The sequence below is a fragment of the Onychostoma macrolepis genome, chromosome 06 (genome assembly GCF_012432095.1).
Source record: "Onychostoma macrolepis isolate SWU-2019 chromosome 06, ASM1243209v1, whole genome shotgun sequence".
NCBI lineage: Eukaryota > Metazoa > Chordata > Actinopteri > Cypriniformes > Cyprinidae > Onychostoma > Onychostoma macrolepis.
This window is the reverse complement of record NC_081160.1, coordinates 23,556,845-23,581,564: the sequence shown is the minus strand read 5'-3', so window position 1 is coordinate 23,581,564 and position 24,720 is coordinate 23,556,845. Positions and strand designations below refer to the sequence as shown.

The 24,720-nt window shown below is 36.2% G+C and overlaps 1 protein-coding gene across 8 annotated transcripts in view; it reads left to right on the top strand.

Moving 5' to 3' along the window:
* col7a1 (collagen, type VII, alpha 1) overlaps positions 1–24,720 on the top strand; it is a 58,993-nt gene that overhangs the window by 4,568 nt on the left and 29,705 nt on the right. For 6 of the 8 annotated variants that reach the window (XR_009271701.1, XR_009271702.1, XM_058778901.1 and 3 more), the window contains exons 2-46: positions 1,315–1,396; positions 3,470–3,650; positions 4,246–4,402; positions 5,152–5,245; positions 5,405–5,563; positions 5,730–5,887; positions 6,655–6,784; positions 6,878–6,997; positions 9,421–9,576; positions 10,041–10,160; positions 10,331–10,480; positions 11,105–11,221; positions 11,694–11,840; positions 12,145–12,270; positions 12,857–13,003; positions 13,138–13,257; positions 13,366–13,632; positions 13,716–13,862; positions 15,863–15,988; positions 16,226–16,372; positions 16,635–16,760; positions 16,843–16,989; positions 17,075–17,194; positions 17,302–17,451; positions 19,354–19,490; positions 19,661–19,787; positions 20,197–20,340; positions 20,458–20,633; positions 20,852–20,881; positions 21,007–21,033; positions 21,149–21,193; positions 21,326–21,427; positions 21,526–21,588; positions 21,820–21,855; positions 21,941–21,994; positions 22,115–22,186; positions 22,326–22,439; positions 22,904–22,930; positions 23,512–23,565; positions 23,736–23,807; positions 23,955–24,014; positions 24,099–24,134; positions 24,254–24,298; positions 24,514–24,549; positions 24,648–24,692. Coding sequence is in view for 6 of the 8 variants with exons in the window: in XM_058778901.1 (XP_058634884.1) it covers positions 1,324–1,396; positions 3,470–3,650; positions 4,246–4,402; positions 5,152–5,245; positions 5,405–5,563; positions 5,730–5,887; positions 6,655–6,784; positions 6,878–6,997; positions 9,421–9,576; positions 10,041–10,160; positions 10,331–10,480; positions 11,105–11,221; positions 11,694–11,840; positions 12,145–12,270; positions 12,857–13,003; positions 13,138–13,257; positions 13,366–13,632; positions 13,716–13,862; positions 15,863–15,988; positions 16,226–16,372; positions 16,635–16,760; positions 16,843–16,989; positions 17,075–17,194; positions 17,302–17,451; positions 19,354–19,490; positions 19,661–19,787; positions 20,197–20,340; positions 20,458–20,633; positions 20,852–20,881; positions 21,007–21,033; positions 21,149–21,193; positions 21,326–21,427; positions 21,526–21,588; positions 21,820–21,855; positions 21,941–21,994; positions 22,115–22,186; positions 22,326–22,439; positions 22,904–22,930; positions 23,512–23,565; positions 23,736–23,807; positions 23,955–24,014; positions 24,099–24,134; positions 24,254–24,298; positions 24,514–24,549; positions 24,648–24,692 (4,887 nt within the window). In the remaining 2 variants the exon portion in view is untranslated. The remainder of the gene's footprint in view (positions 1–1,314; positions 1,397–3,469; positions 3,651–4,245; positions 4,403–5,151; positions 5,246–5,404; positions 5,564–5,729; positions 5,888–6,654; positions 6,785–6,877; positions 6,998–9,420; positions 9,577–10,040; positions 10,161–10,330; positions 10,481–11,104; positions 11,222–11,693; positions 11,841–12,144; positions 12,271–12,856; positions 13,004–13,137; positions 13,258–13,365; positions 13,633–13,715; positions 13,863–15,862; positions 15,989–16,225; positions 16,373–16,634; positions 16,761–16,842; positions 16,990–17,074; positions 17,195–17,301; positions 17,452–19,353; positions 19,491–19,660; positions 19,788–20,196; positions 20,341–20,457; positions 20,634–20,851; positions 20,882–21,006; positions 21,034–21,148; positions 21,194–21,325; positions 21,428–21,525; positions 21,589–21,819; positions 21,856–21,940; positions 21,995–22,114; positions 22,187–22,325; positions 22,440–22,903; positions 22,931–23,511; positions 23,566–23,735; positions 23,808–23,954; positions 24,015–24,098; positions 24,135–24,253; positions 24,299–24,513; positions 24,550–24,647; positions 24,693–24,720) is intronic. The other 2 variants (XM_058778900.1, XM_058778899.1) reach the window with 2 other exon arrangements.

Here is a 24,720-nt window from a genome sequence, read left to right as displayed (position 1 = left end):
ATTTTTTTGCCATTAGGGATTACTGTTGTAAAAGACTTTTTTAAAGGAACCTCATCATATAATTTAATTAATGGCACAATAAAAAGGATCATGTCATTGGACAAGTCCACTCAGCTGAAAATAAAGCACACAAAAGTCCCACATGTGCATATGTGGGAGGTTTGATTGTTTAGATGAGTGTTTAGTCTGTCTGTGTATTTGTGTGCGTTTCAGATAGACATGTCTTTTGGGATGCTTTAAGGTTTTGTGGAGGTCTGGGTATTTTGAAATTCATGTTGTGACATTTTGAGATTTGAAATGAGACCAAGTTTAATTGCCAAATAAACGTCTTCACCACAACGAAGAAAATACAGGTAAAATAGTTCTTGTTTATCCTAGACAGTAGGAGACACCGGAAAAATAAACCAATACATACTCAGTTATGCTTTCCTGACTCAGGTCTTTGAAGGTTTAATGATGCCCATGTGTGTGTTTTATGTGCGTCTCTGTTTGTCTGTGAGTTTTTAACCTTGTTTTTAGGCAGGCCATTTTCCAGAGCAGTCATTGTTGAATGCAAACCAGAGTGACTCCAAATGTGCACCACGATTTCCTCTCATTACAAAATCAAAAACAGACCCGTCTGCTATAAATATATTTAAAAAGTGGCATCTTTGAAAGGACAAATAGTGACACTCAGCATATGCAACGAACATTCATGTTTGGACCACTTCCGTTGAAAAGGAACAGCACGATCCCACATATTTTCCCTCATGAATAGTAACAAACAAAAAAGTACTCAAAGTGCAAGACAATATCTGTAATGTGTGAGCAGATCTGCTGAATGCGAATGTGCTCTGAGTTTCAGTACCAGTGCAAGCAGGAGTGTGTGTATAAGCGACGTGCACATGCTTTAACTCTGTTATGGCTCTTAATAATACAATAGCATATTATTTTGAGCAATAACAGTCTGTAACCTCTGTAATCATAATAGGAATGTTCTTCTAAACAAATGTTCTCCCTTGAAAAATGCATTCTTCATTGTGTTGTGAAAAATTGCCTGTTATAGAGCTGCTTTTCAAACTTGCACAAGCTCATCTTCCTCTGAGTCTTTGTGGTGGTGATGGTGCAAGCCCCACCTTGCTTCTCTTAGTTTCTTGTCTTTGAGCTTCTGCCAGATGTTCATGGTATCTGGGCACTCAGTTCACCTGGAGGAGGAACATTATGTTGCTGCTATTTAAGCTGAGAGAAGCACAGACTGCTAACTGAATAATCGATTTTTGGTTTAGATGACCATTTTTACACACATTTTTCTCTTTTGTGTGTCATTATGTGTAGGATTTGAAAATGAGGTGTTTGCTGCAATGGACTCTGCTGCTTGCTGTGTTGCTGTGTCTCCCATCACGGTCTACAGCTCAAGGTAAAGATTAATGTACTATTTCAGGAAGTGCCATTCAAATGACCATGTATATAGTGGAGCTATATTAATTTTATCTGTTGCATGTGCAGTTCTCATTTAGCATATTTAATATTGCAGTATCAGTTCACTGAATTTTCCCTCTTTGATGAAAAACTAGTTTGAGGCATGTAAGAAAGTCACAAAGTCATAGTTAATCTTTAATATCATATTGATGAAATGAAAACATGTTTGATAAATATTCAATATAATGCTTATACACAAAAAGCGGAAAGAAACAGTGTTAGGTTTTTACCATTTTTACTGATGTTACTGTTTTTGTTAATGAACAATAAATTACATCTGTATTGTGCCATCAGTCAGGGAACACAAACCTGTTTCATGATTTGAAACAATATTAACCATTAGAACATGCTGAAACTAAGTATTAATTTCTCTATTAAGATATTTTGTTAAGAAAAAGATTGAAAAATTATTTTACTTAAGTTTACTCGTGCATATTTTGATGTAAAAAAAATATTTTCTTATTATAAATGTTTCGAATATTGTACCTCAGATCTGTGAAATGTTCACCTGTTTGGCAAGTGTTCGTCATGTTCTGATTTAAAAAAGAGTAGTTTAAAATAGCAATTTTCTCTCAAGAGAAGAAATCTGCCTTTAAACTTGAAAGAATGAAAGATTTGACATTTATTGTGACAATTATGGATATCAACTGATATGAAACATTTTATTGTGATACAGCTGTTGATTTATTTTCAGGTTATGGCCAACAACTGAAAAATGGCTGATATTAAAAATGTATACTATTTCAAAAAATAAAATAAAAATAAAACACAAAAAATAAATTGTCAGCATTGTAACAGTATAGTATGAAAGAAAATATTTATTAATCATTTCAAAATTCACTAAAGAAAAAAAGTCTGTTTGAATGAAAAACAAAGTAAAATTCGAAATAACAATTATTAATTCCTTTTTTCAAATAATAGGCCACTTGTCACTTATTTTTAATTATTTTAACTAATTATTGTAACAATATTATAATAATATTATAACAATATTATTTTATACAGTTTTATCCATTAACACACATCTAGATTGGCATACAGTACAGTATGTAATAACAATCAATACAGATAAATTCAATACAGATAAACACACACACACACACACACACACACACACACACACTAATATCTGTTGATATCCAGTATGGGCCTAGTATATTGTGGATCCCTAATTTTAAATTCCGTTCATTACACTGTACATACTACTCACATACAAGACAGTTCTCATTATGAGTACTTCCTATCATGCCCTATCAAAATGCAGTGACTCATTGATCAAATCAAAAACAGCAGGTTAATTAGTTTGCTACCTTAAGGGCATTCATTCATGTAGCTGGTGAGTCACACACAGCTACAAATCTGGTGACTGGCTGTATACTGAAGTGTGTGAAGGAGAAATGGCACACCAGCCGCTGAATAAATGGGCCCAGATGCTTTGTTTCTTTGAAATGGCTTTGCAGACTGGGTGGTGATGGTCATTTCCTGTGTGTCTTCTCACCCTGATCCTCCCCTAATCCTTTACTGAATACATGAATTGAATAGACCACAGATGTGAATGTTTATGGAAAAACTGAAGTTCAAGTTCACAGTTGTATATGTCACATACACAATGGTACATAGTGAAATGTTTTGTCTAGTCCTTATGACAGTGTATTTTAGATACAAAGAATAAAATGCTTATGTGCAAAATAAAAAGAGTTCAAATGTAGGCAAAGAAGAATATGCATTTAGAAGAAAATAAACAATATACGCACTGTATGTTTTTCATATATGCATATTTATTACTGCTAGTGACTGTGCTTGACCCATTTTTCTTAACACTAATCTAATTTTGGCTGCACTAATGAAAGCATTTGTATATTTGTATTAATGAAAACCCACATATCTAGACTTAAAAGACTTCTACTCTAAATATTTGTAAATATATTTATTTTACAGTGGAAAGGTCACAGTTGTGCATATTTATGTAAGTCGTTGTGTCAGTATTAACTGTTATTTTTTCTGTTGACAGGTCAGTGCAATAATGTTGTTGCGGGAGACATTGTGTTCCTAGTAGATGGATCATCCAGTATTGGCCGGGCCAACTTTGTGTTGGTCAAGAATTTCATGGCTGGAATTGTCAAACCCTTTGCCAGAGTGGTAGGACCCAGTGGCATCCGTTTTGGAACCGTACAGTACAGCGATACTGCCAGGTCTGTGAAACTCTTGATGTGCTGTGTACCGCTTGCATGCCTGTTACCTACATCGAAAATAGCTGCTTGGGGGCATTGCAAAGATGGCTGCTGAGTGAACAGACATGCCTTGAGGGGACTTTTTACATTTTATTTATATTTTCACTTCATATTACATGCAAGTAGTACATACTTTGTATTATGGTAAGTCAAACGTACTTGTTTTTCTGAGTTGAATAAAGTGAATAAGGTTAATTCATACTATTTAATTTGCCAAACATGTCCAAGCTGAACACTTTCTGACACGAATTGAGTCTGACTCATCTTACTCATCATGGTAATGTGTAAACTCATGATTAAACATCAGTAGATGAGTATGTTGTGTTGTTGATATTGTTGTGTTGAAGTATACTGTGTGATGATTCCCTTTGGGGAAGAGGAGTTAACAGTTAACTGCACCAAGTTCTTATAGTAAATTGAACATGTTATAGTAAACAGTGTCTTTGTGTTTGATGAGGGGGCTGCACTGTATTATAATTGTTATGTACAGTAAAGGTTCATGGATGTGTGTGTTGGAACATTTGTTGATTATAGTTGTGAATTTTATGATACTCAGGGTGGAGTTTACATTTACTACATACCTGAATGGAACTGAGCTCATAACTGCCATAGAGAATATCAACTATAAAGGTGGAAACACGCGGACTGGGGCTGGCCTAAAATATATCGCAGACAACTTCTTCAGCCCGTCCTCTATCAGAGATGTACCCAAGGTGAGCTGGAGGTTATGACACACATGTTTGACTTGCCATATCTGTAGTATTTTGGCATGGACCACAAATGTGTAAATTACTTTGTTTAGCTTTGAGTTTCCAACACACTCTCTTGCTTAGTATTTGTACACTGTGTACACTACAGTTCAAAACATTTTGAATTGATCATTAAATTTATATATATATATATATATATATATATATATATATATATATATATATATATATATGTCTATTTTATAAATGCTGTTCTTTTGATCTTTCTATCTATCAAAGAATCCTGATTAAACGGTTTCACAGTTTCCCCAAAAATATTAGCCAGCAGAACGGTTTTTAAAATTGATATTAATAAGAAATGTTTCTTGAGTACCAAATTAGCATATATGAGTGATTTTTGAAGGATCACGTGACACTGAAGACTGGAGTAATGACTGCTGAAGAGTATTCACAGGAATAAATTACATTTCAAAATATATTAAGATAGAAACCGTTATTTTGAATTGTAATAAGATTTCACAATATTACTGTTTATCTTTAATCAAATAAATGCAGTCTGGGTGAATTTAAGAGACTACATTCAGAAACATAAAAAAAAAAAAATTACTGACACCAAACTTTTGAACAGTAGTGTACAGTAATTTTAATTTTGATGTCTGCTTGTGAATTTTTGTTTACAAGATTCATTACCAGTATAGCATACTTCAATTTTATTTTCTTGACTCATTGCTGTCTTTCATTCTTTCTTTTAGATCGCTATTCTCATTACTGATGGTAAATCTCAGGACAGTGTGCAGGAGCCTTCTCAAAAACTACGTAGCCTTGGAGTCAAAATATTTGCAATTGGTAAGGACTGATATGTAAAGTGTTTAGCCACCATTGTAATTTTTTTCTGCAAGCTTTAGTGCATCTTTGGGCTGTGGGTTCAGTATGGACTAAAGATTAAAAATATATTTAGTTTGCTCTGATTTTATAGTTGTTTCTTTCCCTCTTGTCATTTCTCAGGTATAAAGAGTGCAGACCCAGCTGAGCTGAAGCTCATTGCCTCTCTTCCTCAAAGTGAATTCACCTCTCAAATTGGGAATTTCAAAGCTCTCAGCTCTTTGCTGCCCCTAGTGTCTCGACGTGTGTGTACAACAACTGGAGGCTCTTACTCAAGTGATGGTAAAGCCTGTCATGCAGTAGACACAATGCAATTAAATTCAAGATTATAATTATATTGGAGTTTTGTTAAATTATATTTTTCATTTAGAACTTTTATATTTTTTAAATGTTTTAATTGATCCTGCTATATTAAAATCATTGATATGTGTAACTGTTTCACCATCAGAGACCTACAGTGGTCCATCAGACTTGCAGTTTTCAGGTGAGACCACCAATTCACTGAGATTTCGATGGACGCCTGCAGGAGGGCCTGTAAGTGGCTATGTGGTCCAGTATAGGCCACTATCTAGCCTGGGTCAGCCAATCACAGCAGAGCTTCGACAGGTGAGAAGAATGCTCATCAAAAGAATGCTTTTTTTTGCAGACTAAACATCTCTAAATGGGATAAAAATGATTTAAATGACAAAACCTGAGAAAGACTCAAAAATATTCTCTTCTGTTCTGTATTTCACCTTTGCTCTAGCTTGTTTTCGTAATCTAGCTGTCTAATAAACATTGCATTGTATACTATGAATATTGTTGGCTTTGTGACAAATGGAGTAAATCATCTGCTAAATTAGTTAAATGTAAATAAACTTTTGCTTCAGTTACAAATATTGGCAAAATTGAGACAGATGAGAGTGATTATCTTGTCTGAATTACTTTGAGGAAGAAGGAGACTATTTCTCAGCAAGTGTTTGTTCATTTAATTCTATTAATTAATTATTTTGTATTGAAATATTTTTGTACATTTTAAGGGTTACTGAATTTTTTTTTTTAACACCAGCGCTGATGTAGTATTACTTATTTATTATCATGGTATTTATTAATGTACTTTTGCTAATTATGTGCTTTTTTATATTTTTATATAGCTTTAGTATTTTTATTCCAGTTGAAGTTTTAGTAATTTTAGTAATTCAGCTCAATGTCGTTAGTTTTGCTACATTTTTAAGTTTAGGTTTTTCCATTTAATATTTATTTATTTTTTAGTTCAACTTTATTTCAGTTACTCAAAATTGTTTTCAGAGTTTTAGTTTACAGTAACAACAACAACAGTGGATCACACAATGTGTAGCTTATTGGTCTCCACTGAAAAGTCTTTTTACCTGCAGGAAACAATACCAAGCAACCAGCAGAGCTTCACTGCACGAGAGCTGCGTTCAGGCACAGACTACCTGATCACTGTTATTGCTCAGTACCCAAACAGCTTGGGAGAGTCAGTGTCTGGCAAAGCCCGAACAAGTGAGAACTGAACACAACAGAAATATGTGTCATCTAAATCAGCATTTCTTAAAAAAACCCTCTCACTCTCTCTTACCCCAAACCACCCTCTAGAGCCTCTCCAAGGTGTGACTGCACTGCGACTGATCCAGACCGGGTTTTTTACTCTGGCTTTGGGCTGGGACACTCCAGATGACCAAGTACAGGGTTACAGAATCACCTATGGACCTACAGGTGAGACTGACACGCTTCCATATGGATAATAATCCATACTTCTATTGCATTTTTCAGTAATGTTTTTACTCTTTGAATAGTCAATACCATAATTGTAGTGTGAGTCAGTGAAAGAGAGTCTGGAGGATGAATATGTAAGAGATAAAGAAGAAAAGGATGACTGGGCCAAGCAGCACTGTAATATATAGTAGTTTTATTATTTTTCTAAAGAAGATGCGAGCGGTGCTTGTAGAGTATGTTCAAAATTCGTCGCCACAAAAGTGCTAAAGTGAAAGTTCTGCATCTGATCATTCAGAGAAGTAATAGCACATACATGTGTCTCCTCAAAAAGCCACATGATTGGACATTAATTTCTATTCCACAGACAGTCCACTGTAAAACAGTAGTTGAGGAATTTGAACAAACCCTTAATTCTAAGTGTGAGCAATAGTAATAATGATTATGGCCTTAGCAAGCACCACTAACTAATGATTTTAGCAGTTTGATAAAAGGAAGATGGGGAGCTGGGAGAGTGTGTTTTGGTTTCCCCAAGGTATTTTTGTCAATTGCTTAAAGGAGTGCCAGTTTGCTTTACCTGGTTGGTATCCAGGTGTGAGCTGGCAGAGAACAGATCTGTCAGATTAGGTGTGGTCCTATGTTTAATCAGGTTAGTTTTTGAAGCTACAGGAAGGTGTTTCAACCTGCCTGTCGTAGCCCAATGTTGCATGCAGATGAATAGATGCTGAAACTGTGATTTAAAATTATACTATGTCATTAACTGACTCATATATTGATGATATGCTGTGTTTGGTTGGCCAGCTGGTATGAGTTGCTATGAGCTGCCACCACTATAGCAAACCCCCAAATGTTTTCAATGCTAGGAACCACTTAAAGAGTGGTTTTATCAATCTGAATATTTACCAAAACATTTTGAAATGAAACATGACAAAATGTATTTCTTGCTTATGAAAAGCTATAAAAAGGTACACAAAGAGATAAGGCATTAAGGCGAGTAAGAGCATTCTAATGTATCTACAAACCCTTTTTACTTTTCAAAATATTGAGAGATTGATTGTGTTAGTCAGAAGAGAGAAAGATGACACATTTGCTGTTACTCTGTCACGGAGCTGCTCTCTGTTCCCCGGATTCTGCTTGTTTAACACCCTTTGTATAAAGGCATGAACATACTTTGTTTTAAAAACTCTTTATTTACTTTGATGTGGCAGCGAGGTGGAGAGCTGTTGGACTGTTGAACTGTTGACTTTCAACTGGATTGGCATACATGGTGGCAGCTAGTGATGGATGCTTTCAAAATACTGTTTTGAAAGCTTTGAATCCTTTGTTTCAAATAATTTGTTTCAGACCAGTGATTTTGAGCATGTATAAAACTGCTAAAATCATGTGATTTCAGTAAACTGAATGTAAATTGCATTCAAATGTTGCAGTCAGAGGTAGTATTATTAGTTGTGTTATTTGTGTATTTGAGGAAATACTGTTTTTGTAATTTTCTTTTATTTATGCAACTTCTGAAAAATAGCAATACCCATGTGTATACATTCTCAGCCATTTAGTCAGGGACTGCTGAGTGTAGTAGGTGTTGATATCCATTGTTTTTGTTTAGCCTATAAATATTGAAGTTGGGTTTCTTCTCTTTTTCCCATTTTGAACTCCTTTTTTTAAAAATGTTTTTATGTTTTTGCACAAGTGTGCACATTGCACTCTGCTGTCTTGGGAGAGAACAAAAAAAAGTAAAAAAAAAAAAAAGTAATTTAATCCTTAATTTTTTTTAAACTGTTGTTCCTCCATCAGTATTAGAAACACTTCTGCGGCAGTGTTTCCTTTTCCTTGTAATTTAATGCCAAGGTAATATAATTCAAAATATAAATTTACATATACGTTTAGCAGACACTTTTATCTGAAGTGACTTACAGTGCATTCAGGATATACCTTTTTTTATTTATTAATTTTTTTAATCAGTATGTGTGTTCCCTGGGAATTGAACCCACAACCTTTTGCGCTGCTAATGCAATGCTCTACTACGGAGCCACAGGAACAGAAATGTGCATTCAATTAAAAAAAATTAAAAAAAAGTTAAAAAAAAAAAAAATTTATTCACAGTCTGTGAAAATGGTCCATTGAATTAATGATGCACTGACGCTGAGCTTGCAGCTTAGTGAGTGAGTCATGACCTACATGTAAATAAGTAGCCATGCCGATGGATGGATGAATGAGTGCGTTCATTCAGTAAAGGATTTGTCAGACTGATTTAAACTAGATATTCCTGAGTTTCAATTTTATAAAACATGTATTTTTCTTATTTCTGATACTACATAAATGCACCAGCATACTCACACTTTGCACATCCGACTTACAGTATTTCCACTCTGCAAGCCATAGTTGAAAATATTGTTAGTCATAGATTTTCCGGATCGATTGATTAACAGGTCAGCCTGCTGGACAGCTGCTGGAACAGTCTGTGGGGGCAGAGTCTACTTCTCTGACTTTGGTCGGGCTTAAGTCAGACACAGAATATGTGATCAACTTGTACCCACTGTTTCCCCGTAACAGTGCCACACCAGCTACCCTGTCTGCCCGCACATGTGAGTCCTCAAATACTACCGTTCAAAAGTTTGGGGTCAATAAGATTTTTTGTTTGTTTGAAAGAAATTAATACTTTTATTCACCAAAGATGCATTAAATTGATCAAAAGTGACAGACATACATAATGTTAAAAAACTTATTTAAAATAAATGCTGTTGTTTCCACAAAATATATTTATTGACACTAATCACGTGACACTGAGGACTGGAGTAATTGCTGCTGAAAATTTAGCTTTGCCATAATTGCCACAACTGTAATAATATTTCACAATATTACTATATTTTAGATCAAATAAATGGTGAGTATTAGAGACTTCTTTCAAAAAATGTAATCTTACCAACCCTATACTTTTGAAAGTTAGTGTATATGAAAACACAATCACACACTGTTTTCTCCTCTTGCTTCACTAAAGTGTTCATGCTAATATATTAAGCTCTGTCTGTGTATGCACCTGCATTTGCAGTGCGTTTAGAGGGAGTGCAGCAGCTTTCCGTTGACACTATCTCAAGCAACAGTGTTCGAGTCCGCTGGACAGGAGTGGCGGGGGCCAGAGGATATAGAGTTGTTTGGGGCCCTTTCACAGGTCAGCACATTTTTAAAGAGGTTTTTTTTAATAAAATGCTTCCTACACGGTGATAAAATGATGAATCACCCAATGATATCTATGAGTGCTTTAGGTCAGGTATGATTTCATATTGTGTTTTTATCAGATTCCTGTTTTCTGCAGAGTCTTTTTGTATATGTTTCTTTCAGGAAGTGATGTGGAGACCGTAGAACTGGGAGGTGATAGTGAATCTCACACTCTGGGGAATCTGAGACCAGACACAGAGTACATCGCTACAGTCATCGCTCTGTACGAAGGAGAAGTTGAAGGACCAGCAGCCACTGCACGTTTTAAGATAGGTACACAGATACACATGCAGACACATCTACAGTAAATGGTACATCAGGACAGAGAACATTTTTAAAAGGGATGCACTGATTTGGAAATGATTTCTGCAAGAAGTAGTTTAGGCAATATTTCTAAAATAAACCACTAAATAAAATAAATAATCTAAATACTCTTCTTCTCTTTCAGATGCCCAGCTAGTGTCTAGAGCATTTATTTGGAGAGTTGTGTATTTAGTAGACCATGCGCAGATGGTCTTTAGTTAAGAAGAGTGCAGAGAGAAAATTTAAGACAGCATAACAGGAAACAAGATGTGTCTTTTTTCCATCTTGCGCACATTTATCATACACAGACAGTGAGGTGTTTGCTTTCAATTTTGCCATTGACTCACTGTCTGCTAGATCAGAACAGAAGAACTGTTTTTTGCCTTATGACTCACAGACTGCAGCAATCGAATGCGTGAGGGTGTCTGTATATGAGCATACATGTTAGAGCAAGAGACTAAGAGAAAGGAGGCAGAAACGGTCTATAAATATAACAGGACATAAAGTTCAGAGAGATGGAAGTCATTGTTTTAATATTTTACGGGACAGGAGGGGAGATAAAGCTAAAAGATGTTTAATGCATTTGGCTTTCAGAGCGCTCAGAGCAACAGGTCCTGAGAGCCACGACTACAGGACCCACCAGCATCAGATTAAACTGGAACCTCATAGAGGCCGCCAGAGGCTACCGACTGGAATGGAAAGCTGGAGAGAGTATGAAAATGTTACTAAAGCACACAAACACACCGTAAAAATTGCCAGGATTGTAAACACGGAACAGTAAATTCTTATAATACAACGCTATATTCAGACCATTTTCTGCCATAACACAATAATTACTTTAAAAATAACCACATGCATTAGTTGGATGATTATGGTAATTTATGGAAATTTACTTGGAACACAGTAGTTGCAATGTTACACGGGAAAAATAAATAAATCAGAACAGTCTGAACAGTTAAGTGGGTGTTTGCAATACAATTTTATCTAATATGAATAATCTGCAAACATGATATTCATTTTACATGAATAATGAACTGAAACAAACTTTGCAGACTACAAAACTAAATTAAAAGTGACTACAGCAACAAGAAAAAGCAAACTAGCAAACTATGTACAGTATGACTGTAGAACAATTGTTGTGTAATACTTTTTTATGATCTTTATGTGATCCTGCTGACCGCAGGAGGCAGAGTTCAGAAGCAAGAGTTCCCAAAAAGCTCCACCAACTATGAGCTCAGAAGTCTACAGCCGAACACAGAGTACATCATAACTCTATACACACTCTACGAGGGGCGAGAAGAAGCTACTTTCTTTTCAACCAAACCAACAGGTCAGAAAAGTTATTTGATGGATTACATTATGATAGTGTTTTAAAGATCAATATTGCAGTTAAAAAGACATTGGGGAGGCCAGTTGTGAAAAATCTTAATTGAATGCAGCTTTTTCATTTCATTACTCAAGGTATTATTATAGTATTTTTTAAAATTGACAGTTGGACAATTTCCAGGTTTTTTTGTAGTCCCAAAGTAGCACTTGAGCTGCATTAAACAAGTTTGTGAAAACCTGAAGGTCAGTGTTTTTATTTTGTCTTGCATACCTTTCATGTAATATGTTGTCGCATGGGTTGTGTTTAGCAGAGCAGCAAGTTGGTCCTGTCACGAACCTGAGGGTGGTGGATTCACTCGGAAACATTATTCGATTAGGATGGACAGGAGTCTCTGGGGCAACACAATACAACATCCTCATTCTTAATACAGAATGTGAGAATATTATTTCCTTTAAATACAAATACAGTATGACGGTATATCATTAAAGTGCTGTTTTGGTATATACTGTATGTGACCCTGGACCACAAATCCAGTCATAAGGGTCAATTTTTTTTAAATGGAATAAAGCTGAATAAATAATAAATAAGCTTTTTATTGATGTATGGTTTGTTAGGATACAACTATTTGGCTGAGATACAACTATTTGAATATCTGGAATCTGAGGGTGCAAAAAAAATCTAAATATTGAGAAAATCACCTTTAAAGTTGTCCAAATTAAGTTCTTAGCAATGCATATTATTAATCAAAAATTAAGTTTTGATACTGTATATGTTCAGTAGGAAATTTATAAAATATCTTCATGGAACATCTTTACTTAATACCCAAATGACTTTTGGCATAAAAGAAAAATGGATAATTTTGACCCATACAATGTATTGTTGGCTATTGATACAAATATACCCGTGCTACTTATGACTGGTTTTGTGGTCCAGGGTCACATATATACATTCATGTGATTTTCATTCATGAGATGTGCCGCTATAATGATTGTTTGAATTGGTTTACCCATCTTTTACAGCAAATGCAGAGGTGAACAGAAGAGTTCCTGGGAATCAGACCACCTTTGACCTACGGGATCTTGAAGATGGTGTACGCTATGCTGTCAGTGTAAATGCACTAGTTGGATCCAATGAAGGGGAACCAGCAACAGTGTACATCGTAACAGGTGTGTGCATGCATACTTTTTCTGATGTGCAAGTGAGGTTGTGTTTTTAAATTGTCAGTTATATCAGGTGCCTAAAGATACTCTGTGAATATATTATGTCAGAAAATAACTGCTAGTAACTTAATGTTAAACAGAACCGCCACTGAGGGTGACCAACTTGCGGATAGTTGGGAGCAACAGTCGACGAGTCAGGATTGCATGGACTGGTGTTTCTGGGGCAACAGGCTACCGAGTTACCTGGAGACAAAGCAACAGTATGTAGATGTGTTTATGCAATGATTTGGGTTTACTTTCTTTTTTAATTGATATCACAAAACTTATGTTGGTTTTAATCTGTCAGCTGCTCTCTCTTTCTGTTTTAGCTGCAGAGCAATCCCGTGTCCTAGGTGGCGATGTCACTGCCTACACTATAGACGGGCTGCAGCCAGATGATTCTGTTGTTGTGGGTGTTGCCCCAGTGATTGATGGGCAGACTGGAGAAGTGGTCTCTGTGTCTACAAGAACCAGTGGTTCTACTGGAATTGTTACAGGGCTAAGAGTCAATGAAGTAACATCTGCAAGGATAGCAATAAACTGGATTCCTGTGAATAGAGCAACAGGCTATAAAATAATCTGGCGGCGAAGTGATGGTATGGACAACATTACCTTGAGTGAAATAAATTTATGCTAACATGGGCATGGAAAATGATTTTTTTTTCTTTTTACCTTGTAGGAGTGGAGGACTCTGAGATTGTATCCGCTGATGTGGCTTCCTATGCCATTGATAGACTCCAGGAAGGTGCAGCCTACCAAATATTAGTCTCAGCCCTTTTTAACTCACGGGAAGGACCTTCTGCCACTGTGACTGCAAGGACAGGTAGTTGTTATCTTTTTGCATTTTGATATATTCAGTTAACCATACGCATGGACCTTTAAATGCTTGAAGTCAGCATGAAATTAAAATAGATAATTCTTATTTTTTATGGAATATTACAGTGTTTATTATAAAGTAATTATCTGTGCATTTTTAAAAATTCCATGAAATCTTTGATCAAAAACATTAACTTCCCCTTACAGTGACATTACTTCTCTGATGATGTGCACTGGCATAAGAGCTGGACCCTCCCCTCTTGCAACCAATCAGTTACATGAGATTGCAGCAATTAACAAATGAGAATGATCCTACTATCTAAACAATTTACGATGGAAAAAGTCCCGTCATACTTGTTTTTTTTTTGCTTTCAAGAAGGTGTTTCGCTTGGATGTATGTCCCTAGTGAAAAATAAATATACTAAAATGTATTTGAAATGCATTTATTTCATGTTAAGTATCCTACATATATATTTACATATTTTTGTACTTAATAAAAATACCCTGCAGTTGTACTTTTTGTATACTAAACTGCTATGTTTAAAGCCTGCTAAATCGGAACAACTAATTTTGTACTTAAAGCACTTTAATTACGGAAGTACAGCAGTGCTGAAGTCCAACCAAAGATATACAGAAGTATATTTGATTGTGCTAAAGTGGAACTATTGCAAGTATACTTTAGGTACACTTTAAATATCTTGCATTTAAAGGCTGATATTATTCAAAGATCATACAATCATTAAAACACATTTTAGGCTTAATATTAAGAAATATGTGTTGTGTACAAGTAGTACTCCAAAGGAAGATATCTATAATTTTGTATCAGTAAGTAATCTTGAGCGATATGTCAGTAAATATGTTAATAGTTTCGAACTGTAGTTAGTATGAAGTAAATGTATTTTAAATATATTACTTTTTTACTAGGGGTCACTACAAGGAAGAAAAGAAGATTGCAATTTCAGTTTCATGCCAACTTTAAACATTAGTCATTTCTGAGCTTTCAGCAGTAAGCAAGGTTTAATCTCAGTGTATTCTTTTAGTCTGAATGGCTAGGGCTGCACGATATTGGAAAAAACTCACATTGCGATATTTTGTATTTCTGCGATATATATTGCAATATGAAAAAAAAAAAAAAAAAAAAAACTCCAGATGACTTGAAAAGCTCTATTTGGAAAAAAAATATTGTAGATGAGTAAATCAGCATAGAAAAATGAACAAATTACAAACATAGATAAATATAATAGAACAAAGATATAAAATAATAAACAGTGCTTTATATTTTTTCCAGTAAGTCTAACAGTATTCAGGTATACTGGTTGAATAATCAAATGTAAAATAACACTGTATAAATTAAATCTAATAAATCTGTTAAAGCTACAAAAGTGATTTTTCTCTGTGTTTTGCTGTTTGATTAACATTCATGACACTGAAAGCCTTAGGAACATTAAACTGCTGTGAGCCTATACTATCCATTTTCTTTATCAATTTTTTACCTTCACCTAAGCCATAAGCAACTGTGTTTACAAGGATACTTGCAGAGACATGCATTTTGACAGTTTCGCGCATGTGTCATTTCAGGCACAAATAGACACGGAACTGAATGGAATTCAGTGTTCACATATATCTGAGTGACTCTCACCGTGTCTACAAAGGGCGCTGACAAAATACAATAGAACCCATTATAATCAGTGATGCCGTCTACACTGGATGCGGCGCGACACGGCAAATCCTTGCGAGGAAATCCCTCATTCTTTTTATGACGTACTGACACAAAGTTCAAAGGATTTGCAACGGTCGCTTTTTCGCGTCCAGTGAAGACAGTGCGTCGCGGGGTGGCGTGATGCGATAGCTGTCGCGAAAACGATCAGTATAAATATAACGGTCAGTATACTAAAAATCGCACATCCTGCGATGTGACTATCGCGGATGTGCATATCGCGATATCGATGCTGAAACGATATATCGTGCAGCCCTATGAATGGCTGACTCTATCCTGATTCTATGCTTTAGATCAGGCCACAGTGGGTCGCGTCACCAATTTACAGGTGGTGGAGGCCCAAGGGGAGGTTGTTCGAGTGAGCTGGGTTGGAGTTCAAAATGCGACTTCATACAGAGTACTTTGGAAAAGGACTGATGGTAAGATCTTATAGCGATTTTAAAGTAAATGCTCATGTAGTTGAATATGAGTTAAGTGCCATGTCCTATAGGAAAGAAAATATTGATATCTCAATTTTCTTATTTGTCTTATTGAGAATCTAAAAATGCAGGGGTTTGTGACCTCCAGGGGTCACAGCTCATAAATTATGTAGACATTAGAAGTCAAAAGAAAGCCTCAGCCATCATATAAAAATAAAACTGTGAATGTGATTGTAGGAGGAGAGGAGCGGAGTCAGCTGGTTGGTGGTAATGTGACCTCAGTGGATCTGAGGCAGTTGGATGAAGGGGCACAATATGAAGTGAAGGTTCTGGCTCTAGTTCGGAACAGAGAAGGCCCACCTGTCTCCGTCAGAGTCACTACGGGTGAGTGCTGTTTGTATGTTTCTCTCTTTCAAGTCATATTTACTTATATGGAGAAGTCATTAATCCGTATTCTCTAGGGCTGGGTTTACAATATTGATTTCTCATTTATTTACATACATTTCTATTTCACAGAATTAATATTTACACAGTGCACAAAATAAAGACATGAACACATATTATTGTTTGTGTGTTATTTGATTATCAAATTTACCAGAGATGTTTCCTTAAAAAACATGTATTGATATCACTGTTTGTTGTACAGGGAGCCAGAGAGGGACAAGAGTAGAGGGTTTGCGTCTTTTGGACTCGACCCCAGGGGGGCTCCGTATAACCTGGAGAGCAGTGAGGGGAGCCAACTCATATCGAATCTACTGGAGGTCCTCACAAGGTAGTCATACAGGCACACATGTACCCACACACACAAACCAGACTCAACTAACTTTATGTTGTTATATGCTTGCGTTGACTAGGTGAACCTGAATCAAGTCGTCAGATTAGTGGCGATGCAACTTCATACACCCTCGATGGACTTCGTCCTGGTCTGAGCTACACTGTAAGATTGTCTGCTGTGGTGGACGGTCAAGAAACTGAAGCTACCACCATCAGAGCAACCACTGGTACACACACCAGATCGTAGCTCACATTTAATCTCTGTCTTTCTCCAGCCTCTTTTATTCAGTATTTCTCTTTCTGTTTTTTTAGATGCCCTGCCAGCTACGACTGGTTTGAGTGTGACAGACAGTACTGAGAACTCGGTACTTTTAGGCTGGTCACCGGTAACAGTAGCCACAGGATATATTTTACGCTGGGCAGACGTAGAAGGTGATTATTCTGAAAGTTTAGGAACTGGTGGTGTGTGGTTTAAGGATCAGAAACACAATTATAGTTGAATGCACTTTTTTAGTGTGTTATATACTCTCTTTCTTCAGACACAGGAACGGGTCAGTCTGAAACGCTGCCCGGTACAGCCACTTCTTACCGTGTGACAGGTCTACGACTGGGCCGTCGGTACCGTTTCACCCTGCAGCCCACCTTCCAAAACCAGGTTGGACCTGAGACCAGCGTGGAGGAACGCACAGGTTATACAGTTTCTGTCTCTTTCTCTTCCAACTATAGACAAATTGAAATAATTTTTTTTATATTTCATCTGTCCAAATTAAACAATTTAGATGAACACTTAATTAACTGATTGTTAAAGATAATGGCATAAACACGTTAGGACTCCAGATGACCTGTGCAAGCAGTCTACTTTTTAAGTATAATTTAAATAAAATCTACTATATTATTGGTATTTTAACTAATGAAAGTACTTGTTTTAGTGTTTAATTTATGGCTGTCAAGTGATAATTTTTTTAATATAATTAATTATTTATCTTGCCAATAGATAATTAAAAGTATTTTTTTTTTTTATGGGAACAGTATTGAATTAATTAATATTGAAATGAAATTATTAGTGCTGGGCAACAATTTATCGTGATTAATAAAAATAAAATTTTTAGTGTACATAATATATGTGTGTGTACTGTATGCCTGTATGTATTTAAGAAAAATATGTTATATTTATGTATTAAATATATGTATAATGTATATTATATAAATTATATGAATATAAATATATACATGTAAATGTTTTCAAAATATATACAGTATGTGTGCATTTATATATACATAATCGTTGCCCAGCACTAGAAATTATATTTCAAAAAATGAAATGATATTTTAAATATGAATATAAAATTGCCAGTAGGTGGTGCCAATTCAATGAGTGAGTCATTCAGTCATTCATAAAACCATTACTAAATATATAAAATATAAAATTACTAAATATAATGTAGAATCTTTAATTTTCTGTAAAGCATTATACAAATAAACTTGAATTGAAATTGAAATTGTTAAAATGGCTGATTCATTCGCAAATGGCTCACTCATTGGCTTACTAGATTTATTCAAAAACGTGGATTTATTCAGTAATGAAACAATGCTTTGTGTTGCTCAGAATGGCACAACAGTTCTGCTATGTCTTTGTTTCGAACTATTTTCGTTTGCGAAATTGAGCAAAACCATATTGACCATATCGTGTCCAAAATGTAATACAATATTAAAGTCTTGTTTATTGTACGATTGTATTAAATTAATATCACATTTGCAATAATGCAGATATTCGTGGAAAACTTGTTTGTGCAGTTGTGTGGTATTGATAAACAGCATCATATGACAAATGTAAGACAAAAACAATGCTATACAATGATATTTTTGCCATCATATCTTGAATTTTAGGAACATACTGTATAACTGTGTTCTCATAGGCTACATTACACAGTCAGTTGTTGTCCTGTGTCATGTTCATCAGCAACTGCATTCAGTCTAACAAGGGCATACAGATCTGGGCCGGGGCGGGGAATAATAATTTTAAAGTTATATTTTTCCCAAAATGAATCACACCAAATTGACACATTAAACAGACAGCTTAGTTTAAATGCATTTGTGTTTAGCATAAACATAACAGATTTAACTTACTTATTTTTTTTACTCTTAGAAAAAAATACAGATCTGACTCTTCTGGTAAACCTTTTGTGTGAATTATTTCATACAGTACTTTTGACTTTGAAGTTAAGGCAAATTATAGCTTGCAATGTGAGTACAGTGAATAACATACCATTACACTGGTCAGTGACAGGGAGATTTTTCTCTCACTACATGCTCTCCCTGCTAGCAATTTTAATTTGGGAAGTTACAGAGGCTGACAGATGATCATAGTGCTTGATGTCATGTTGTACTTTGACACTATCACTGTGCAATGAATACAATTTTCATTTATAAAGAAACGTTCCCATAGATGAATTGCACCATCTTTGTTTTTTCATGTCTGTGAAGCTGATATGAATAAATGTTTGCATAATTGAATAAATGATTTTCAGCATTGTTATTCTTACTCTCTGCTGTATTCCTAGCTTAATATGTTTAATAAATCCATGTTTTAGTGTGTGTGGGAGGGCGTTTGGATGTTGTCTTCCTTGTCCCTGCGTCTCGTGATCGCTCTGGCCTGGTGGGACCTGTGTTGTCTCTGCTCGCCAGTACTGCTGGATCCTTTACCTCCATCGGACCCAGAGACTCCCAGGTGCAGGTCTTTTGGTACTATCTTCATGTGGTGTTCCAATTTTTTTTTTTTTTAAATACATTTTATGGCTCCAAAAAACATTTCTGTGAGAGTACCCTCTTCTGACAGAGTGCATGAGGCATTGAGCTGGTCAGTGTGAATGAAGTGCTTGTAATACCTGTTTACTCCAGATGGGGGTGGTGATGTACAGTGAAGATCCAAAAGTGCGCTTCCTCCTCAATCGTCATAGCAACAATGAGACCCTTCTGCAGGATATTTTGACCACCCCATTCAATGACAGACCAGGAAATAATATAGGTGTGTTTGTGTTTTTTGTTTTTTCATTTCATTTAAAAAAAAAAATTTATTTTATGTTTGTGTACCATTATATGTACATCAAGCTGACACAAACATGTCCAGGTCTTGATTCAACCCAAAATCATATGGAGGATAAAAATGAGGAATTATGTATTACATACTGTATATATTGTGGAAAGAAAATGAAGATGATTTCTAGTACAATTACCGACCTACTTACTGTAGTGCAATAATTTCTTAATATTAGATCCACCCAAAATTAAAAGCAGTACAATAAAATATGTATGAAACCTTTACAATTTATACATATATTTAAGTTTTATTTGCAAGCATCTACTGTACATTTGACATTCAGGTGACATTATTATGTGAATGTGAGTGTGCTGATATTTTCTGCTTTTATGTGTAGGCCAGGCAATGACATACGCACGTCAGTTTTTGCTGAGCGCACCAGCAGGTCGGAGGTATAGTGTTCCCGGGGTGGTTGTTATTATCGCTGACGAGAAGTCAACTGATGATCTTAGCCAGCCTGCTGCTGCTGTTAGAGCCGATGGTAAGCAAAAAATCAGCCCCAGCACATTAATGTACACACAAACAGAGCAAACCATCCCGGCCGCTTTGTCCCATGTCCATAAGAGTGAGTTAGCGCTGTAATAACTCTGTCCCTCAGGTGTGACAGTGTTGGCGGTAGGAATTGGACGTGCAGACTCTAGAGAGCTGCGTTCAGCAGTGACGGATGGCAGCACTCAGAATCTGCTCTATGCTCAAGACGCAAATCAGCTCAATGGTCTCCAACCCGACCTGGCAGACCTCCTCTGTGGCCTTGCACGTGGGACTAGTGTCACGGTCAGACAAAATCCATCCGTCTAGCTGTCATAAATGTCGTGTCATCATTTTTTTTTATTATGATGCTTTCTTGGGCCTGTCAAGCTTGCCAGAGTCATGATACAGCAGAAGGTTTTTTTTGTATTATGGTGGTTTCAAACCTTATTGATAGTCTTTATTGATAAGAAGAGAAGACTAGGCGCAGTAAAGACTGACTTTGATTTGTTGTTTCCTTTTAGCCAGGGCCTTGTACCGCACAGTGTCCACAGGTAAGTGCGTACTGAAAAGACTAACATATACTGTACAGAAACACCAAGATATAATTACATATTTGTGTTTACATTTGTATATCTACATGCACCTCACAAGAGACTGACCTGTGTCTTTGTTGCAGGGTGCTAAAGGGGAACTGGGTCAGAAGGTAATAATTGTTGTTGTTGCATATAATAACTCCAAGTTGGCTGTTTGTTGGATTTGATAATTGGTGTAATTTTCTGGTGAAATATTTATGCATCTTGTCTTTTGTGTGTATACAGGGTGAGAGGGGCAGAGATGGAGTGGATGGAAGAAAAGGCGAGCCTGTAAGTTAATCCGCATGCACATTTAGCTCTTTGTTCATCTACACTGTGGGATTCATTAATTATTACTTAGAAATGTTGTTTTTTATATCCTCAAGTAAATGTCTGTCTGATTGTGTGTGTGTTTTTAAATAGGGTCGTGATGGTTTACCCGGTCGTGAGGGCCCCAGAGGACCAGAGGGGCCACCAGGTCAACCAGGCAGCGGTCTGGGAGTGAGAGGAGAGAAAGGCGAGAGAGTAAGTGGCACTTAAATATGAATACACACATATGCACACAGATCACAAGTGTTGATATGCTCTCTCCTTCTCAATTTGTTTCTCTTCATCTTTTTTAGGGTTTCCCAGGATTGGATGGCAGTTCAGGTGTTCCAGGTCGTCCTGGTGCAGTTGGATTACCAGTAAGAATGAAATCATGAGTAATTTTATTAAATGGTACTGTTAAAACAGGTATTTGTGGATATACTGTATGCACATCCATATACACAGCATAATAATCAGGTCTGGATGCATGCTAAAAACTCTTAATCTCTTAATTTATCTCTTAATTAATCTCTTGGTTTAAGCTAAAAAGATCTCTTGAATTGATTTATAACATGGGTTAATTATCTGATGTCGTTCTGTTGTTTTAGGGCATTCAGGGATTACCAGGTGTTACAGGAGACCCTGTGAGTACTCATTATTGTACTGTATATGTATAGACACAAACATACACAAACACTTATTAAATGTTTTATCTGTTTTGTTTTATAGGGAGAACCAGGCAATTCAGGCCCTCAGGGATTAAAGGGAGAGAAAGGTGAAAGGGTAAGGGTGATATTAAAATTAATCTCTAACTGCTCTACTCTACCCCTTGACTTAGCATTTTATTTATTCAGTCATTTACAGTAAGAACTTGATATGATAGGTTTTTACTAATTACTACAGGGGGAACCTGGATCTGCTTTAGGAGGAGGTTTACCGGGCCGTAAAGGAGAGCCAGGAATCCCAGGGTTCCCCGTAAGAAACACAAGAAAATCACTCTCACCTGCATAATGACAAGAAAGAAGCATATACATGTACAGTACATGTACTTTATGTCATCAAGTAAACAACAGGGTTATTGCATTGGCCTTTTTATGTCTGTCTTTCCTTTTAGGGCACTCCTGGTCGTCTAGGTGCTGATGGGCCAAAGGGAGAGCCAGGTGCACGTGGTCTGCCTGGACAGGATGGTCGCCCTGGGTTGCCAGGCACTGCTGGATTTTCTATTAAAGTAAAATTCATTGTCTTTTCTGCTTAAAGGTATCTCTAAATGTGCAGTATGAATGTCCCTGTGCTTTGAACTCGTGCTAGTGTGGACTTTGTAAAAGGGCATATTGAGGGTGTTAATGGCCATGTTGAAGAACACAGCACTTATGTATATATGTATTCATGAGCTCACTCACCTTTCTTTAGGCATTGCATGAGGTTAGAGGTCAAAATAAAAATGATCACTCTACATCAAAAAACATCTGCACAGCAGTTAAATGAACTAAATATCTGTCAGTACACAGAGATAATCTCACCACCATGTTTGTTTTCTTATTTTAACCCAGCTATGAATGTATGTGAAAGTGCCACGGGCATTTTTATCTAGATCAATATTGTTATGCAATATTGATCTGTTTGAAGTTTCATGTCTACCTTCAGCCAATCATGTACCTGTCTGTTTTTGTGTGTCATTTAATTTTCCTGCAGGGTGAAAAAGGCAGCCCTGGTGAGAGGGTGAGTTGATTTAAATTCTTCTTCAAAAGATGCCAGGGAAGCCTTCTCCAAAAAAAAAAAAAAAAGATAAAAAAATAAAATAATTGCTAGTATAACAATAAAACTGAACAAATATTACAAAATAAGACATCAAATGGTATATAAACTACTGTATTTTAATAGAATCAATTACTTTAGGTGTTACCATATGAAGCACGTTTTTTGTCTATTTGTCAGCAGTAAACGTGCAGAAAAATTGTATTGATTGCATGTTGATAGTCCCAAGTTTAAGGTTCACACTGGTAAAAAAAGAAAATGCCTAATTTCGGAAGTACTACTGTATCACACTACTGATATAAATGAAATGATTTTTTATGCGTTTCTAGGGAATTTAAAAGCAATAATCCATTATTTCTTGATGTGGAGAATCATGTACTCTAAGATTTTATTTAAATGTCCCATGTTGTTTAAGGATTCAGCAAGGGCAAAGTAATCTAATGCACCACGAGAACTCTCTGATGGCATACTAATACAATGTGTAAAGACAATCAGTCACATTTCTTGAACGTAAATGTGTTCTTCTGTCTTATTCTGATTAACAGGGTCCTCCCGGAGTGGGTAGTGGGGTAGCTGCTAAAGGTGATGCCGGTGAACCTGTGAGTGTCTCTATTATTCATGACAATGTGGCAGTGTAAATGGACGTTAACGTGTTTCTCTGTGTTTCTGTGTGAGTGCTGCTGTAATTTGATTATGTGTGTACTTCAATGTGCGTTTTGTTTTGAGTTTTTAATCACATGCACCGAATGGTATTTGTGTGTATTTTCAGGGAAGTCCTGGACCGCCTGGTGCTCAGGGTCCACGAGGACTGACTGGACAAAAAGGATCCAAAGGAGAATCTGTATGTTTTTTTCTGCCATTATTTTTTTACATTGCTTGTAAGCTTTTTTTTTTTTGTGTGTGTGTGTGTGTGTTTTGTAAAATGTGTGCAATGCTTGTCCATGAAGGTATTTCCTTGACCTGGCCTGTTTGTGTGATTGTGTTGCAGGGTGAGGGTATTGAGGGTAAACCAGGCCCCCAAGGAAACACTGGAGACCCTGGTGATCGGGTATGAAATGCTTTCACTAATATATTTCATGCTTGCTCTAACATTCCTTCTCATTTTTCTTTCATTCGTGGATTTTTGTTTCAGGGTCCCCGAGGACCACCTGGTGAAATTGGAAGTAAGGTAAAGAGCAGAAGTCAGTGCATGACTTTATTGTGTTCATCAAGGTACAATGAACACACTTTCTGAATGCATAATATATGAATCAGTTGATGAAGTTTTGTTGTTTATTGTTTTTTCAGGGTGATCGAGGACAGACTGGACCACCTGGTTCAGATGGAGCCAAGGTGACTATTTGTCTATGCATGATTTGAAGCATCTCTGTATAAATGTTTCTAGATTTGTACTATATCCCTTGTGCTATTTAGTGTTCCCCAGGCTTATTTTGAAGCATTTTAAGGTGTGATAAGTTTTTAACAATGATTGTACAAATATTTTGCTATTTAAATGAGTTTGATTTCGTTTTGATATCATCCTTCGTATAATTCTGATGTTTTTTTAGGGAGACAGAGGCCTTCCTGGTCCAGCAGGAGACAAGGTGTGCCCTTAAGCTACATAAAACATTGATGTATATTCTTATTAGAGAGCTGTGGGTTATTCTGTGCTTGTTTGTGTCTGCTTTTGTTTGTATGCTAGGGAGATAAAGGTTCAGCAGGCCCCCCTGGACTTCAAGGACTGAGGGTGAGTGGCTGCACAAGCCATGATAAGT